The 18,507-nt window shown below is 50.1% G+C and overlaps 1 protein-coding gene across 1 annotated transcript; it reads left to right on the top strand.

Moving 5' to 3' along the window:
- The first annotated feature begins 371 nt into the window (after positions 1-371).
- TM9SF4 (transmembrane 9 superfamily member 4) lies at positions 372-16,030 on the top strand. The gene is made up of 18 exons (XM_036395665.1): positions 372-461; positions 5,405-5,518; positions 6,977-7,076; positions 7,441-7,609; positions 7,699-7,828; positions 8,181-8,304; positions 9,120-9,238; positions 9,351-9,462; positions 9,880-9,950; positions 10,388-10,520; positions 11,015-11,096; positions 11,187-11,262; positions 11,600-11,683; positions 11,863-12,038; positions 12,366-12,429; positions 12,961-13,080; positions 13,589-13,678; positions 14,004-16,030. Exons 1-18 carry the CDS (start codon positions 372-374, stop codon positions 14,151-14,153), a joined length of 2,004 nt encoding a protein of 667 aa, XP_036251558.1. The 3' UTR covers positions 14,154-16,030.
- Positions 16,031-18,507: the final 2,477 nt, after the last annotated feature.

The raw sequence follows: 18,507 nt of genomic DNA, 5'->3' as shown, positions 1-18,507 counted from the left end.
ACTCGCAGCGCCCTCTGATCAGGCCCCGGGCCGCGGACCGCCCGGGTGGCACCGCAAGGACCGGGAGGAACCGGGAGGTTCGGAACGCTCCGGGCACGTCCCGGCCCCGCCGCCCTCACCAAACATGGCGGCCGCAGCGTCGCGCCCGCTCCCCGTGCAAAGCCCGCTGCCCTCAGCAAAGATGGCGGTGCGGCCCGCCCCTTCCCCGGCCGGCTCCGCGGGGCCGGAGACCCGCTGGGGACCGGAGCGGAGACCCCCGCCCCGACTCGCCCGGCAGGAGGGCTGTGCCGATCCGGAGCTGCGCTGGGCCCGGCCCCGGTAGCGCGGAGCGCGACCGCCCGGCGCTGTCCTGTCCGCCCGCCGCGGTCGCCATGGCGATCGGCCCCGCAGCCAACCGCGCGCCGCTTCCGGTGACGTCAGCGCCGACACGTGGATCCAAGATGGCGGCGTCGGCGGCGATGGTGAGTGCGGCGGGGCCCGGCCCGGTCCCGCGTCCCGCCCGCTGTGCCCGGCCCGGACCGGCGGCGCTCCCGGCGCGGGGCTCGCTTCGGGGGCTGCGGCCGGATCTGCACCGCGCTGGGAGGGATGCGGGCCCGGCCCCTTGGCGGAGGAGGCTCCCCGGTCCCGCCCGGGGCCTTGCAGCTGCCCCGCGTCTCCCGGCGGTGTCACCTGTGGAGGGCAGGGCTCGGGCCGCCGCTCGGGGCCCAGGGGAGCCCAGAGGGCTCCTGTCCCGCCTGCCCCGCGCTCCCTCGGCAGCAAAGTTGGCTCCCTTGTGCTGTTCCCGGCGGTGTCGGGGCAGGAAGGGGCCGGGCGGGGGCTCGCAGCCGTGTGGGTTGCAGGGAGCACCGGCACGTCCTTTGCCTTCCCTTCCGAGCTGCCAGCCTGGGCCCGCAGCTGGTGCCAAGCCCGGAGCCTGTTGCTCTGTGTGGTTTCACAAATGTTTGGTGGCGGTTGTCGGGTCCGGGTTTGAGCAGCTGCTTGGTTTCCCGCGTCCCAGCATCCCTGTTATTACCATTGAATTATTCCTTGAATGCTCAGAAACCCGAAGGTGTTCCTGGTGGGCATCAGTGCCACCTCACAGAGCAGAAAACGAGCTGTTGAGACATTTGTTACCTGCCTTGAAGTCTTGTAGGAGTCAAACGGATTTCCTCCTTGCTTTCATAGAGGGTATTTTTGTGGCAGTGCATTGCAGGAATAGCGGTGTGGATAAAGGATGTGTGCTGATACAAAGGTCGCTGCTGGCTGGGCTGTGAGGTGACTCATGGAGAGACTGGGAGAGCCAAGGTTTTCTTTTCATTTGCTTTAAGCATCTTCATACCCTGCTGGCATTCCCCCAGGCACGGGGGAGGGAGTGCTCAGCTGGCTCTGAGAGCTGGGGATGGTCCTACTGGGAATTTCCTCGTGGCTCTCTGTTGTGTGAAGGGCAGAGGAGGCTGCCAGCAGCTCTCCTGGTGTCAAAGGAGCTCTGAAGTCAATGTGAATGCAGCACTTGTCTCCTTCTGAAGGGCTCTCGTGGCTCCTCCAGTGCAGGGTGAGCAGGGCAGGGATGTAATAAAGATGTGCTTATCCAAACAGGTGTCAGGAGGCAGCCCATGGAAAAGGGGATGAGGGTCAGGGTGCCATTAGCACTGTTCTGTCCTGCTAATGTGCCTGAGGGCAGAATGAAGGTTACATGTGTGAGAGAGCTTGTTGGGTTTTTTTGCTCTCACAGAGTAGTGGGTTGTGGCTTTCCTCCCTTTCTGTGACCATTTTTAAAAGGGCTTCAGGAAGCAGAATGGAATGGGAGAGCTGTGTGAATCCATTTGGACAAATGGCTCTGCACAGGTAGTTTTCCCTGTTTTTCTTCAAAGCTGTCTTTGAAAGTTAACAGCTCTTGATTATGGCTCTTTGATGTCCCTCCTGCCTTTCTCTGCCAAAAAGAGATGGGACAATTCATGATATCCATCACTGTCACTTCCTACTTCCTTTTCATGTCTTTGAACAAATCCTGTGTTCTGTTCTTCAATTCCTGTGTGGATTGTGAAACTCTTAACACCTAAACCAGCCCTGGTACAGCACTGGGCTCAATTCTGCTGCTTGAAATTGCTGCTGCTTGAGAGTTTCTTCAAGTTGTTGACAGTAACCTGGGCAGGGATGTCCTGGGTGCACATGGCCAGGCCATGGACCCTCTGGAGCAGCTGGAGCTGTTGCAGAGTGCCCCAGGGAACAGCTGCTGTTTCCCCTTTCCCTTAAATAAATGTCAGACTCTGGCAGTGGTAGCTGGAGGGACCACAAGTCCTAGGGAGGGACAAGTGTGGTAATAACTGGATATTTTAGGGCCTCTTTATGCTTGGTCAGACTGGGGTTTAGAGAACAAATCCTCTGTTTTGGCAGTGTGGTTTGTGAGCCCTCTGTGAATTCACTGTTTTAAGTCTTTCTGAATGGGATAAACCTGGGGTTGTCTGCAAACCCCAAGACTGGTGATAATTATCCAGAAGGGCCTTCTTGGAGAGGGTTTGTGTGTGAACTTTTGATCTGAGGGACAGGAATGGGTGATTGTGCTCCTGCAGTTACTCCTTTTATTTAGCTCATATTCTCCTAAGACAGGGTGTCCCTGCATGTCTGCGTATGGGAATATAATCAGGCTTAGGCAATCTGAACTATTTTTGCCTGCTTGCAGCTGGGTTTTTCTCAGTCTGAGGTTATGCATATTTGTTGCACCATGACACGATTTCCTGGCACCTCAGATGCACGATTGTCATTGGAGGGGGTTTTTTGCATGTTTTTGAAATGTAAATGGAAAAGGCTGTGAAGTTGTGTGTCCTGTTTGCTGGAAGTCTGGGCCTTTCCAGGGCTCTGTGACTGAACCAAAACAGAGCTCCCTCCTGGAAGTTCTGACCTGGCCCAGGAGAGAACTCATCTTGCAGGAATCCCCCGTGTGAGGCAATCACCTGGCCAGGCCCCTGAGTCACACAGATGGTTTGGGGGGTGTCCATGTTGCCATTTCTAAGCTGCTGCCTTTGTTTGGAGAAGATGAGGCACATTTGTCAGTACAAGAACAAAGGTCCTGATGAGTAAGGCCCCTGGCTTCAGCTTCCCTGTGCTCTGCCAGCTCAGGAGCCTGCACTGGGCATTTCCTTCCTATTTCATTCCCAAAGCTTTCCCCACCTGTTGCATAGCAGCTTTCCCCTTTCTTGCTACCAACTGTTCTTTCCTGGCAAGGCTTTACAGAGTCACCCTCTTGTCTTTCCTGTTGCTGCCTGAGTCATCATCATCTGTATGCAAAGACAGCCTGATTTCTGCCAAAATTGTCATCAAAAATTTCATCTTCTGCATGCTCATGTGTCTCCTGAGTGCCTGCCAAAGTTCTGTCCTGGTCTTTTCACCTCCCAGCCTGCTGGGGCACAGGTGGCATTGGTGTGGTTCTGATTTTGGAGTAACATTGTGTAGGTCTGTCACTTCAGTGACAAATGAGAAAAGGGCTGCAGGTTCCTGGAGTGCAGTGAGGGACAAAAGTGCAGATTCCTTCCACTGCTTCCCCTGTGCAGGAGACATTTTCCTACTCTGTGGAGAGCCACTTAGCACTCCCTTTAAGGATTGGAAAGGCAAAATTTAGTGAAGCACAGAAAATAAGCCCCATGTTGCCTGAAGGCAGATCAGTACTGAATGTCAGGCACTTTTAACGAGAGTGTTTCCAAGTTGGGGCTTTATGCCTGCTCCAAGTGTATTTGGCTATGCTTAGAATAGATCTGAAAATCCCCTTTGTAAGCAGAAAAGATCACAGAATCACAGCGTGGTTTGGGTTGGCAGGGTCCTTAAAACTCATCTTGTTCCATGGGCAGGGACACCTTCCACTATCCCAGGCTGCTCCAAACTCAATCCAACCTGGTCTTGAACACTTCCAGGGATGGGGCAGCCACAGCTTCTCTGGGCAGTCTGTGCCAGGGCCTCACCACCCTCACAAGGAAGAATTTCTTCCTAATATACAATCTAACCCTACTCTGTCAGTTTAAAGCTGTTCCCCCTTGTCCTGTACTCCATGGTTTATAGTGTCTCTCAATTTTTCTTGTAGGATCCCTTCAGGTACTGGTAGGCCACATGTATCTGATGATTCAGTATTCATATTTTCTGTAGGTGCCTAGCATTTGCATCCTAAATTTTAGACTTTAAAGCCCCTGATATTTCTGCCTTTTTTTTTTTTCCTATCCTGTTCAATTCCGCTAATTCTGGATGCTCTGGCTGGGGTCCAGGTACTTTCCTTGCCTTAAAATGAGACAGGAGGAAGGTGATGAAGAAGAAGGGGTGTGGGGGCAATAAACACAGATTTTTTTATTTTTTTTCCCCCAACCTGAGGAAGGATCCCCATGACAGAACTGCTGTTTGTCACACCTGGCCTGTGGAGTGTTCCCTCTGGTGCTGTCAGACAGACTGACAGTGCTGAGGACACACGGGGACAGTGGGGATTTGGTTTCTTACATCTGCAGCATTAGCTCAAGAGTTGTCCCAAACCAGGTTTTGTTGGTTTTCCAGCAGTGCCATACACACAGGGAGTTCAGGAGAAGGGACTGAAGTCAGTAGTGCTCTGAGATTATACCAGAGCTGATGTCCTAATCCAGGCAAGCTGCTGCTGGCTAATACTCTTTAAAGCTTGGTTTTCATTTCACAGCCTTCCTGCCTGTGCTCAGCTGGGTTACCTGAGGTAATGGGAGGGGCTGAGGAGCAAGCAAGGTGTGTTAAATAAAGGGTTTGCTGTGCCTGTGTTAGGGTCTGGGTTCTCCTGGAACCCCCACAGTGCTGATTGAACCTTCCAGCCTGACTTGTCACCCTGCTCCCTAAAAAAGAGCTGAAAAAGTGATTTACCATGTTACTGAGCTGTGCTGTGGCCTGGAGGGGTGAGGAAAGCAGAGTGGTGATGTGACTGTCCTTTGGTGCAGTTACTGGTGTCACACCTGACTCCACAGTGACTGCTCTTCTGCAGGTAGTGGCCTGTGAGCAGCCATCTGTACTCAGCTGCAGGGTAGCTGCTGCTGTGCAGAGCTGACACACTCCAGAGCCAGGGCTACAGCCCTCTTCTCTATTAATCCATGGAGTTTTCTAGCACAGGGAGCTCAGTGGGGGTGAGCAGAAAAGTAAAGTGATGGCCTGCTTGATGCCCCATGGTGCAGATAAAAATGGCATTTTTCTTATGGTTGAACAAAGCCAAAGTTTTCCTAATTGCAGATGAAGAGGCAGAGACATGCTGAGTGGAAAGTGACGTGATGAGGGTCACAAAACAAAGCTAAGAACAGCTTTTGTGAATTTAATTTCTGTTTAATCACCTGACTGCACAGCCTTTCTAATGTCTGGGATGAACATTTCCAGTGCCCATCTCTAATGCTGTTCCAGTGTTTCTGTTGTATTTTACTGTTCCTTCTCCTTTTTGCAGGAAAGGCTGAGATGTGTGCTGGGTCTGCTGTTGTTGTTGCACAGCACAGACTCATTCTATGTACCTGGGGTGGCTCCCATCAACTTCCACCGCAATGACCCCGTAGAAATAAAGGTAGGATAAACTCAGTGCTGTGAGTCTGTTTGCTTTGGGGGTTTTTTGTCTTTTGGGTTTTTCTTTTTTATACCATAGCAGCTAAGATGGGCTGCAAAGCTAAATTTGGGGATCCTGTTGCTCAAATTTTGTGTTCAGATATGTCCTCTGTTCACAACACTCAGGTCCCACTATGATTCCTGTTCTTGCCCCTGATCTCTTCTACCAAATTCCTTCAGCAGTTGCACCAAAGTCCTCAAGATGTTGCTCAGTTTGGGAAAAGGGTCCCTTTCTCACTGTGGCTTTGAAGTGAATTTAATTTCTCCAGCATTATACTGACTCTAAAAGTACTTATGCAGATTGTGCCTTTGGGTGGAAGGTGGATGGTGGAATAAGGTTTGAATCAGACCTTCTCAGTACCCAGTTTGCTCATGTTGTGCTTTCAGGGAAATTCATGAGAAGCTCTTCCCAGGTGGAGGTGTTTGTCCTTGAGCCTTGCAGATGTTTCAGCCCAGCCTTGCTGAGTGCTGTTCCTGTGCAGCATTGCTGGTACTCAATGACAGAGCTGCTGCACCTATCCACAAGGAAGCCAGGCTTTGCTTTCAGACATCAGTGATTTATAGCCCATTTCATTTATTTTTCTAAAGCTGTGGCCTCTGTCTCAGCAAATCTAGCACCCTTGGGGCTGCTGAGGTTGGCTGCTCTCACGTGAAGCACGGCACAGTTTTCTCTTTGGCCACAGACTGCCAGACATAGGCTATTTTTAAGCAAATGAGACTTGCCTGTGGCTACAGTAAGCTTCCCAGAAGAAGAGGGTTTTGGAATAGCTGTTCTCAAAGGGATTTCAGGAGCTAAATGCTTCCTCAAGTGCTTAGGCAAGTCAGTGTGTTTGCCAGCACTTTTCCAATAAACAAGCTTGGCTGTGTTACAAAACACTTCTGTTTTTCAGAGCAACTGTGGTCTTGGCTGTTGTAGTATGTCTCTGCACTTCCCTTGTACCCTGTGATTTGTGGAAACTCTCCAGGAATATTTGTGGTTGGTCACCTTGTCTTCCCAGACTGATGGCTCTCTGGCTTTCCTTGCAGAGATTAAAATTGCTGAACTCTTCCTAGCACAGGAGGCCAGACCTCTAGGTCCAGTGGGATATGAATTTTTGTTTGAGGAAATCTTGTATGAAATGTGATTCTTGAATCTCTTTTGAGCTCTTTGTTGTTTCTTAGGACTCCACTGAGACATAAATTTGTGAAACCACCATGTTTTGTTCTTTGAGTGTTTCTCTGAGAATGAATTGCTACTGGAAGTCTCTCAGGAACATCTGTCTCTGTTACTATTTTTAATAGTAGTAGCAGTAGTAGTATCTTCTGGAAGTGGGCTTTATGGAAGGTGTCTTGAAGTAAGCATCAGGTTCTGGATGATGCTGAGAGGACAGGAAATTATCTGGAGTTTTTCCTGGGGATAATCCTTCCATTCTTCCTGCAGGCTGTGAAGCTGACGAGCTCCCGGACCCAGCTGCCCTACGAGTACTACTCACTGCCCTTCTGCCAGCCCAGCAAGATCACCTACAAGGCTGAGAACCTCGGTGTGTACCTGTCAGACAGTGGAGGGGGGTGTTTACAGGGGTAAAAGCAATTGCAAATGTCCCTTCTGCTGAGCTGAGAGAAGGTGCTTCCTCTGATTCACTGCATGCTGGCTGTCTGCAAACAGCAGTGTCCATGTGTTGGACAGAGGAGGTGCCTGTCCTGATGGAGAGGGTGTAACCTGCTTCATAAACAGGGCTTGATACTTCCACCAAAGTAGCTGTACTAATTTGCAATCTCATTGCTGCACCTGGGCTAGCAAAGGAGCCTTGCTGTGGTCCCTGCAGCTGCACAGTGCCTGGCAGCAGGATCAGCAGCAGGAAGCCTGTCAGTCTCCAACACGGCCTGTGTTTTCCTCTTTTCCAGGTGAGGTTCTTCGAGGGGACCGAATTGTAAATACACCTTTCCAGGTTTCCATGAATGTGGAGAAGAAATGTGAAGTTCTGTGCAACTTTCCCAACAAGCCAGTGACTCTGACAGTGGAGCAGAGCAAGCTCATCGCCGAGCGCATCAGGGAGGATTACTACGTCCACCTGTGAGTCACTGAGGCATGGGTTTGTGTCGGGGGGATTCAGTGCTGTGAACAAATTTGATCTGAAATCTGTTCAAATTTGATCTTTTCAGCATTGCTGATAACCTCCCTGTGGCAACACGGCTGGAGTTTTATTCCAATCGTGAGGAAGAGGAGAAGAAGAAGGAGAAGGATGTGCAGTTCGAGCATGGATATAGGCTTGGCTTTATGGACGGTAACAAGGTAGAGAACTGAGGTGCTGTGTGAGGGTGCCTGGAGGAGATCTGGGTGTCTGTCAGAGGTCTGCCAGAGTATCAGAATTGGGAATGCAACCAAAAGGTTTTATTAATAGTGAAAACATGAGAGAGGGCAGAAGAGGGTGGGTGGGAAGGTGGGAAAGCTAGGAGTCCTTGCTTTTATTCACTGTGTAACTTTGGACAGGCTCATGCAGTGGCTTCCCCTCAGCAGAGCAAAGGCACTGTGCCCCCAAGACTGAGTTTTCCCTCACTGAAGCTGTTTTCTGCAGTTGTTGCTTCTCAGCTTTGCCTCTTCCTCCCATAGGGTGCTGATGTTTTCTTTTATGTCACTGTTTCAGTTCTACCTGCACAACCACCTCTCCTTCATCCTTTACTACCACAGAGAGGATGTGGAAGAGAGCCAGGAGCACACCTACAGGGTGGTGCGCTTTGAGGTGATTCCCCAAAGCATTAAACTGGAAGGTAAGAGACCCTTGAGGAGGGCAGCAAGGGGGAACAATCTCCTGTATGGACAAAAAGCCAGTGATGTATCATAGTGCCAATTGTTGCTTCACAGGGCACAGAAATGAGTCTAAATTACAAGAATAATAAACCACTTTGTTATTAAGGAAGTTCCAACAATAGAGATGTATCCATGAGCTGCAATCCATGGAAAATCAATTCCTGTAAAAAAATCTGAGTTTGAGGTTTTGGGGTTGGATTTTTTTTGCACTGTGTCATCTGGTATGAGGTATGTCTGGCATTCTAGCTCTTGCTGTAGCACAGATCTCCCTGACTGGGACACTCTGTGCTGGTTCAGGGACACACAGGATGTTTGGAACTGTTCTGGGGAATTGAAAATTAAAAATAATGGTTAGGGGAAAGCACTCCTACCTCAGTGAGCCCAATGGAAAAGGGTGTCTAGAAGGGCAGTTGCTCATGGTGTGGATCACCCCATGCAGCTCCCTCTGACAGGGCAGGCACTGCTACAGAGGTCTTGTTTCTCACCATATCATATGGAATAGAGGATTTTTTCATGGTCTAGATCCTTGGCTTCAGAACCTCTGGCTTTTATCCTTCCAGTTAAGGAGAGCCCTGTGCATAGCTTTCCTGAAAGCTTGTTAATGGTGCTCCACTGCTGGTCAGGAGAGTAGTTTTGCAAACTGCAGAGCAGGTGAGCAAGGAGCGAGTGCTTCCCCACCTGGAATTACTGCAACCCAATGCCCTCAGGGTGATGCTCAGTGGGAGAGGTGGTGCCTGAGGGAAGGGCTCACTGTGTGCTCTGCTTTCCTTTACAGACTTGAAGGCTGATGAGAAGAGCATGTGCACCCTGCCTGAAGCCACGGGCTCTGCCCCTCAGGAAATAGATCCTACTAAAGAGAACCAGTTGCTCTTCACCTACTCTGTGCACTGGGAGGTGAGGCAGTACTAGGGGGCTGGCTGGCAGTGATGCTCCAAGTGTCTGTCACTGGAGTTGTGGAAGACATTGGGAATGTGCTGGTGTGAGAAGAACTCTCCTGTTCTTTCAGGAAAGTGACATTAAGTGGGCTTCCCGCTGGGACACGTACCTGACCATGAGTGACGTGCAGATCCACTGGTTTTCTATCATTAACTCGGTTGTGGTTGTCTTTTTCCTGTCAGGTGAGTGGATGTGTGGGGAGGGGAAGGCTTTACCATTATCTGCAGGGAATTTTCTTTAAGCCTTAGCTGCAGGTGGCTCAAGGAGCATGTGGCGACATCTGAACCTGGTCAGAAGGGGCAGGAGCCATTTAAAGCCTCCCAGTTCAAACAGTGTCCTGTGGGGTCAGGCAGTTACCAGCCTTCCTCATACTGGGGTCATTGAGGGAGTAAAAAAACCCACAAGAAAGCCACAATGCCCCATTTCTGCTGGAATATTGCCTTCCCTGCTCCTTGGGGTTTTGTTTCTTTCTTTGCTGATGACTCAAGACCTTCTCTCCCAGCCAGAGCAGAGTGTTGGTGGGAGCCATGTAGTTGCACAGCATGAGAGCAGCACAGCCATGTGGGAGCCTCTGAGCTGAACTCTGTGCTTGTTTTCAGGGATTCTCAGCATGATCATCATCCGGACTCTGCGGAAGGACATTGCCAACTACAACAAAGAAGATGACATTGTATGTGTTTGTTCCTTGGGCTGGGATTAGAGGGAGGGAAGCACAGGCCAGGAAGGATTCAGTGTGCAGACTTGGCTGTATTGTCTCTTCCCTTGCCCCTGTTTTCCTTTGAGCCCTGGCCATAGGATGGGCAGTTGTGTCGTGCTGTCACACACCTTTTTCTGCCTGAACAATCACATACTAGTTAGGATATCTTCAGACCTAAGGAGTGACTGCAAATGTAAATGTAAAAGCTCTGTAAATGTGTGTCCTGGCACTGACAATTCAGGTCTCAGCTGTTTTTAGCCCAGGAGGAAAGAAGTTTCTTGGCTAGAGTGGTAAAATTCATAGAGAAACTGGATCCAGGAAAGTTAACCTCTTAGGCTGGCTGTGGTAGGACCTTAATTTCCACTAGTGTATCACATCTAAATAACCTCCTTTTTCTGTTGTTGCTATAGGAAGATACTATGGAGGAATCTGGTTGGAAACTTGTGCATGGAGATGTCTTCAGGCCTCCACAGTATCCTATGATCCTCAGCTCTCTCCTGGGTTCTGGAATTCAGCTCTTCTGTATGATCCTGATTGTCATCTGTAAGTGACACATGTTGCACGGGGCGGCTGTAACACGAATGATGCTCGAGGATGTTTGACTTCACCCTGTGCTCACCTTAGCTGGCCCACGAAGCTGCTTCCTGTTGCCATCAGCCTGGGCAGATACTGAACTGCTGGATGACATTGCCCAGCTGAAGGCAGCTTTGTGTGATTTTATTTCCTTTGCCAGACTGGGATCCCTGGCTGATAGTGGGCTGGGGGACTTTTGCACAGGTGTGCCTTGCCTGCTGAGCTGCACCTGCTCCCATCCCTGGGGAAGCTGAGGCTGAAGCATGGTCTGTAGCTGAGATCAAAGCTGTGCCTTCCTCTCGGGCCGGTGCTGGAGGCTGTGGATACATTATGCTGTGAAGGAAATCAGGCTGTGCAGGGATTGCAGGCAGCTGTGGGCTGCAGATGGGACAGGCCCCTGTCCTTGAGCTGCTGCAGCACATGTCCCTCAGAGCTGCTGTTCCTTGTCCTGTTTCCCTCTGCAGTTGTTGCTATGCTGGGGATGCTGTCGCCTTCGAGCCGGGGCGCGCTGATGACAACTGCCTGCTTCCTCTTCATGTTCATGGGGTAGGTGCCTCCACAGCTTCCCCCTGTGCTGTCCTGCCTCCCCCCAGCTACAGCAGCTCATTGTCATTGACTTGGCTTGTTTCTGTCCAGGGTTTTTGGTGGATTCTTTGCTGGCCGCTTATACCGGACTCTGAAAGGCCATCGATGGAAGAAGGGAGCCTTTTGTGTGAGTCTTGGATATTCTGTGCTGTTTATCCAGGTTTGCTGATGGCAAAATCTGTGGATAAGCTCCACACGTTTGTGGTAGCTGGACACAGTCTGGCTGTGCTGCACATTTGCTGTGGGTTGAATCCTTGTAGCTGTACAGAAAAGGCACCACCAGAGCATGTACTAGAGCAAAGAGGATTGTCCAAGATCCTCCCCACAGCCCAGCTCTGTGTCCTTGTCCTGTATCAAAAAGGACACTTCTCCACATGTGCCTTGTCTCAGGCATAGACTCATTCCATAGGAACATCTGGCTGATGAATCAGGTGCTTTCTCTTACACTGTGGTTCCTCTTGCAGACAGCGACGCTGTACCCGGGCGTTGTCTTTGGCATCTGCTTTGTCCTCAACTGCTTCATCTGGGGGAAACACTCCTCTGGTGCGGTAGGTGCCACCCTCAGCCTGGGGCCCTGCTGGGTGGGACAGGGTCACTGGGCTCATAGGGACCCACTTGGCTTCCGAGACCTTTCCAAGTGGGTGACAAGTTGGCTTCGCCAATGACATCAGTCCCCAGGGCAGGAGAGCTGTCAGCCTCACTTCTGTGGCTCTTGGTGTGATTCCAGGTGCCTTTCCCTACCATGGTGGCCTTGCTCTGCATGTGGTTTGGGATCTCCTTGCCCTTGGTCTACCTGGGTTACTACTTTGGATTTCGCAAGCAGCCCTATGACAATCCTGTACGGACAAATCAGATTCCCAGGCAGATCCCGGAGCAGAGGTGGTATATGAACAAATTTGTGGGGTGAGTGATCAGTGTCTGGGAAATACGGTGAGTTAAGCCCCCTCCCCTTGGTCCCCTTGGGTTGCTGAGTGTCACCTGCTGCTCTCTGGACATGGACAGATGGCAGATTGGGTTTCTTGAGACCACATCAATAATTTGGATGTGGTATGAAGGGTACTTGTAGCCATGGTATGTGCTCAACAGTGGGAGCAGCTGTGCCATTGCCTGTGAAATTTAGTAATCTGGAAATGTAGAGTCTTTACTTTGACTGTTCTGTTTGGTTACAAGGATTTTTAATGTCCAGACAGTTATATTGTGCTGCTTATGGTTTTTGTTTCTGCTCTGTAGGATCCTCATGGCTGGTATTCTGCCTTTTGGAGCCATGTTCATTGAACTGTTCTTCATTTTCAGTGTAAGCATTTAACCCACTTTCCTCCTCAATGGGATTCTTCTCATGCCAAAGCTTTTGAAAGGGAGGGGCCTTCCAGTGGAGCAGTCTCCTATTCCTGTGTTCTCTGAAGGGGGGAGCTGGTTTCTTCCAGGGCATTCAGTAGTGTCCAGGGAGAGCTACGGGATTCTCCTGGTGGTTTTGTGGTGAAGACAAAATTTACTGTAACATTACATCAGGGAGGGGTCCTGGTCTTGAGACAGTCACTGTTCTGCTGCTACCCATTTTTCACCTTGTATGGATGGGGAAGAACTTGCTGTTCCATTGCTTGGGAGATAAAGGGGAATGAATAAGCAATCTCAGAGGTCCTTGTGCCCCTTCTTGCAACCTGAATCCTCTGAAGTGACATTGTGAAATGCATTAGATCTGTCTTTTCACTTGGTGAGACTGAGGGGGCTCCTCATTTTCCCCTGGCTGGCTGCCAGAAGTTAGTCCCATGTTCAGTGATTGATCACAGTAACATGGAAATCAATTCCTGCTGTGTGTTTATTTCAGGCAATCTGGGAGAACCAGTTCTATTACCTTTTCGGCTTCCTCTTCCTGGTGTTTATAATTCTGGTGGTATCCTGCTCCCAGATCAGCATTGTCATGGTGTATTTCCAGCTCTGTGCTGAGGTGAGATTTCCATGTTTGTAATTTGGGTAGCAGAGGGTACTTGCTCCTGGAAAAGCACAGATCACATTATTGCTGCTGCTCAGCAAAGATCAGTGTGGCCCAGCTTCACAGGTGTGATTGTTCCCAATGTCTCTGCACTCTAAAGGGAATTAAAGCTCCTTGGTTATTTGTTAGGCTGGGAACTGTGCTTTCATACCAGGAATTTTGCTGGGCACAGGGTGTTTTGAGCTGTTCCCAAACTGTTCCATTCCCCCCACATACAAAACAAAATGCAGGACCAAAGGTGAGCCACGTCCTTGGGCAGCAGGTGATTTGAGCCTCACTGTCAGCATCACATCTCTTGGTTTGGAAACACTTTTGTGACACAAAAAGTTCCTCAGACCCAAATTGTGGATTTCCTTTGAAGATGGTGGTGTTCTCCCTGTCCCAGAATGGTCAGAGCTTCCCTGAGGCAGTGCCTGGGGAGAAGAAAGTCCTGGGGGGATAATGAGGCTCTTTATCCTGTCAGGATTACCGCTGGTGGTGGAGGACCTTCCTGGTGTCTGGAGGATCTGCCTTCTACGTGCTGATCTATGCTGTCTTCTACTTTGTGAACAAGGTATTCCTCCTGGCTGAAAGTGCCACGTTTTTGGGGGTGACTGTGGGATTTGGGAAAGGAAACAGTGGGCCTGCTGAGTCCCAGCCTGCCCATGCCAGCCCAAGGCAGCGCTCACAGCCCTTCCAGACAGGAGAGGAGGATGTAGGTGCCCCAGGACTTGCGCAGAGCAGCATTCCCTGACCCCACCTCAAAGAGGATCTCCCTTCAGCTGGACTAAAATGAAAGTTTTCCTCCCTTTGCCAGAGCTCTCCTTGCAGAGGGCACTGGTTGGTTTGTCATCTGTGTGCGTTATTTCGCTGACTTTTTTCATCCTGTTCTCTTTCAGCTGGATATTGTTGAGTTCATTCCCTCCTTACTGTACTTTGGCTACACTGCCCTCATGGTCCTGTCCTTCTGGCTCCTGACGGGCACCATTGGCTTCTACGCAGCCTACATGTTTGTGAGGAAGATCTACGCCGCCGTGAAAATCGACTGAAGCTGGAATCCCCCAGCAGGAATCAGACACCTCTGAACACGTGTCCTCCCGGGAGGGACAGGGACATCTTCTCCCAGCTCTTTTTAAGGAAACAAAAATCCAGTGGGAGAGTCACAAGAGAAATAATTAACTCCTCAATTTGGAATGTAACTTTGGCACAGTGTACATGAATTCTGGGCTACTTCTGCGGGGAAAAGGGGTCTGTAGATACCTTACATTTTAACTTTATTATCCTGTTCCATATTTGAGGGAGTTTTTTAGCAGAGAAATATCCCTCTGTATAAGTAAACCCCCTTTTTGCTAATCCATCCTTTTTTTATGTTGATGATGAACGGATTTGAGACAGCAGTGGAAACGCTTGTGAAAACGTTTTCTTCCAGCCCCTGGGGTGCTCTAGGATTCAGGGAGATTCTTCAGACAAGTATCAGACTGGGTTTTTCTCCTGCCTTCGTGTCTGCACAGAAGAGGGAGCTTGACTGACAGAACAAGTGGAGCCTCAAGGCTCACCCAGCGGGAGCCCTGGCGCGCTCCGATCGCCGAAGTCCCGGCTTTGGCTCGTTTACAATTTGCTGGAGGTGCCATTCCGAGCCTGGGAAGTGCAATTTCACCCTGAGAGAGCTTGAGCAACCTTCAGCATCACTGCTCCCTCCAGCCTCGGACAGCACAGGCCGTGTGGGAGGGTGGGATTGCCTCTCCTGCAGAAGGCAGGACAAAAGGTCCTGGTGGAAGTGACGTGGTTGTGCTGGAATACAGGACTGGAAGGATGCGTGAGGTAACTACCAGAGTTTGTTCTGTCAATAGCTCTGCTCTGGATGAGTGAGGAATCAGGGCAGGCTCCTTCCTGGGAATGCCACTGGGATCCTGAAGAGCCTGCAGGGGATGGCTGTGGTGCCGTGGTGTTAGTGCCAAGTGATCTGAGGCAGTGTTGGGCCTGAGCTGCCCAAGGGCAGTGCAGGCCATGCTGGAGGGGCTGGCACAGGCAGGTGGCCCCATGAGCTGTCCCATGGCTGGGAGTGGGGCTCTCTCACTGGCCCTATGCTCTGACTGCCCTTGCTGCTCTCTGCTCCTCCTCTGAAATTCTCTACCTCCAGGGAACAGGAAAAGTGTACACCCCATAGCTGTATTTTGTTCTTTTCCACAAAAAACAGTCCCAGCTCTCCTGGATAGCTGACATGGGCTCTTCTTTTCCCATGGCTTGATGCCTGAATCAGACCATGGGAAGCTCTTTTTAAAAGAGGTTAAAGTTGGGTTGTGGTTTGTTTTCTTTTGTTTTGGTCACTTCAGTGATGTTTATCAGTAAAAAGTTTCCATGTTGCAGTGAAGGCTCCCTCCATCCCCAGACTCACTGGATTCAGCCAGGACTACAGAGGAGAGGGGTTTTTTTAGTGACATCTGTGAAAATTTTTCTTCTTGGAGTAAGGTCTTCCAATGACCAGCTGTCACAGGTCACATCATTCCAACCCAAAACTGTCCAAAGCCCTCCTTGCTCCCAGGGAGGCCTTTGGGGCCTTTTTGAACCCCAATTGCCATAAGTTTCCACCAGGTCCATGCAAGGGCCTGTGTCCCTTTCCATCGGCCCTGCCCGTCATGCCAAAGTCTAATCAGCCAGGAATCATGGATGGAAAAATGGAGGAGGGGATGTGTGAGCCAACTGTGCTGTGGAATCCTGTGTCAGTTCTGATTTGAGGTCCCTCTCTGAGATTTTCGTTGATTTTTTTTTTTCCTTTTTTTCTTCTGCCCCTGCCCCAGTGGAGAGGCTCAGCCAGCATTGATTTCTCTCCCTTCCTTGAAGTGTTTTCTCTGTATTCTTTGTAATTTTTAATTAATGTATGTATTCTTTGTGTCCTATTGTAAATAAATCTGCCATTGTCCTGTCATCCTGCTCTCTTGGGTTCTCCTAAGCCACTTCTGGAGAATTTTTTTGTAACGCTTGGCCTGTTCAACACCTGTGTGGTCTGTGATGTGCGGCTTCAGCCAGAAGCAGAGCTTGGAATACTCTGGCTTTCTTTGTAATATTTTTCTCCTGGTAAACTAAAGTTTCTCCCAGTGTGGCATGCCCTGAATGCTGCCATGTATTGCGATCATGCCACCAGTTGTGGTATTTGGATCTGCTGCTGCTGTGCTGCTGGGTAAGATCGCTTGAGCAACTCGTGTCTGGCTGTGGGACACGTTGTTTGACGTGTGGCACCGAGGGGCAGAGTGGCAGAACTGTTGGATGGCAGTGCTGGGCAGTGCTTCAGAGCAGCAGAGGGGAGAGGACAGCTCACGAGGGAGTTTGAGGAGTGCTGCTGCTGCAGAAGCTGAGCCTTCAGTGTTGGCTTCAGCTCCATTGGCTTCCCAGAGCTTGTGTGTTTCTGCTGGGGGGGTGTGTGGCAGGAGATCAATGAGCTCCTGCTGGAGTGCTGGCTGAGGGAGGCAAAGTGAATTCCCTTTTCCTGAGATGGTTTGCCCAGCAGAGCAATGGATGTGATTTCCCCAGGTTACAGAATCCAGTGTCAGGGGCTGCTGAGTGTCTGTGAGTGAGACCAGAGCTGGCAAATAATTGAATCAAAACTCAGAAATCATCAGAATAATCCCTTCTCCCTTTAAAAAGGCAAAGGAAGCTTCAGCTCTAGCACCAGGACAATCCATGCTGAAGTTATTTCTCATTTTTGGCAGATGAGTGTATTCATGTTCTGTCACAGTCCCCAGTGCCAGGGGAAAGCTGCTGAGGAAAGGTCATGTTTTAATGGTGGCTGAATTAGGAATGAAAACTAGAACTGAAAACTAGATCATTCTTAGACAAGCACCTAACACTGATCATGGCTGTCAGCTTTTTATCCATGTTCTGCAGGAGAATCCCAAGAGGGCCTTGTGTGCTTTGCCCTGTTTCGTCTTCAAATGCTGCTGGTGCCTGCAGCCAGTTGTAGCTTAAGCTGAGGTCCTGGTTCTCCTGCCTGTGGGGAGCAGAGCGTGTTGGGGTTATTTGGGAGGGGGAATGGGCTGAACTTGTCTAAATGCTGCCACATGGGCTGGAAATTTTAGCGAAACCAAGTGACCAGAACTTTCTGTCTAACAAACATTATTCTCCTTGACAGGGGATTATGGTGTCTGCTGTGGCTGCCTCCCCAGTGGGGGGCTGGGTTTTTTTTTCTTGTGGGTCTAATTCTTTGCTTGGCAGAAATTTAAAAACCTCTGTGGCTTCATGTAGGCAACTGTGTCTTTGACCTGCCTTATGATTCTATCCTGTCTTAATCCAACCAAAACCCAAACTCCCCTCCATGAAGACACCTGGGGTAGATCCAAATGCTTTTAATAAACAACTTCATTATAAAAGATGCTTTCAATTTGAACTTCATTTTGCAAGAGCTAATTTTAGTGATGAACTCCTAATGGCACTTAATTACAATTTAAAAACCTTGTTTACAGCCCCCAAAACACTCCTTTAAAAGAGGTTATTCACTCTGTGTGAAAGTGCTAGAAAGTTTGTTTTTAGAAAACCAGTTGAGCTGTAACAATGGGAAGTTTCTGGCTTTGGCAGCTGTAGCTGCAGGGAGGGAGGTCAGGCACGGGGCCTGTCCAGAACCAGCACAAGAAGGGACAGTGGGAAGGGAGGGATGCTGTGGCTTTTCCTTCCCATGGCTGATCCCAAACCCTTCACCTTCCAACGGGATGTGTATAGGCTCCTGTGGGAGATGGCAGAGCTTGTGCTGGGAGAGGGTTCTTGGCATGACTTGTGGCTGCAGAGGCCACTCAGTAGCTTTTCTTCCAGCAGCAGTTTTGGTGCTTGGCTGCTTCCAGGGGTTCCACAGGTTCTTCTTTGTCCTTCTTGTAGTCACCCCGGGTCTCAAGAGTACATCAGCTGACAGCTCTGTGTTCTTCAATATCCTCATTCAAGGAAAACACTGGTTCAAATGTTACAAAACAATCTTTCTAAAAATTGCTCCTAGATACCAGGAATCACTAAAGTGGGAAAGCTCCACAAAGCATCAGGGTTGAGGCACTCAGAAGAGTGAGGAGATCTCAAACTCCAGAAAGGCTTCTAGCAGAAGTTCTGGGATGTGCTGTAGCATGCACCTGGCATGGCACCCTGAAGAGGGTTCTGAGGGCTGTGAGCCAAGCTTGTGTTACCTTCTTGTAAGACACTGACTACAGAGGGAGAAGGGCTGCAGGCAGGTCCCTGGCCTGTTCACCTGGACACTCAGCCAGCCTGGCCTGTCCCAGGTGTTGGAGGCTGTCCCTGCAGGCCCTGGAGCTGTCCCCAGTCCACTCAGTGCATTCCATGCTAGAGCTGGTTATCCCCTTGCACAGTAGTTCAAAACAAAGACACAGAAGTGAGGGATGGTGGGTTTGTAACAAGACACTTCAATGTTGA

This window comes from Molothrus ater, chromosome 17 (assembly GCF_012460135.2).
Source record: "Molothrus ater isolate BHLD 08-10-18 breed brown headed cowbird chromosome 17, BPBGC_Mater_1.1, whole genome shotgun sequence".
NCBI classification, from domain to species: Eukaryota; Metazoa; Chordata; class Aves; order Passeriformes; family Icteridae; genus Molothrus; species Molothrus ater.
This window is presented reverse-complemented; position numbering and strand designations above follow the sequence as displayed.

Bases quoted from the DNA above. Each gene is read 5' to 3' on its own strand.
- TM9SF4 (XM_036395665.1), top strand. From the start codon at position 372: ATGGCGATCGGCCCCGCAGCCAACCGCGCGCCGCTTCCGGTGACGTCA. The intron at 7,077-7,440 runs GTGTGTACCTGT...CCTCTTTTCCAG, and splicing joins CTACAAGGCTGAGAACCTCG to GTGAGGTTCTTCGAGGGGAC. The intron at 9,239-9,350 runs GTGAGGCAGTAC...CTGTTCTTTCAG, and splicing joins CCTACTCTGTGCACTGGGAG to GAAAGTGACATTAAGTGGGC.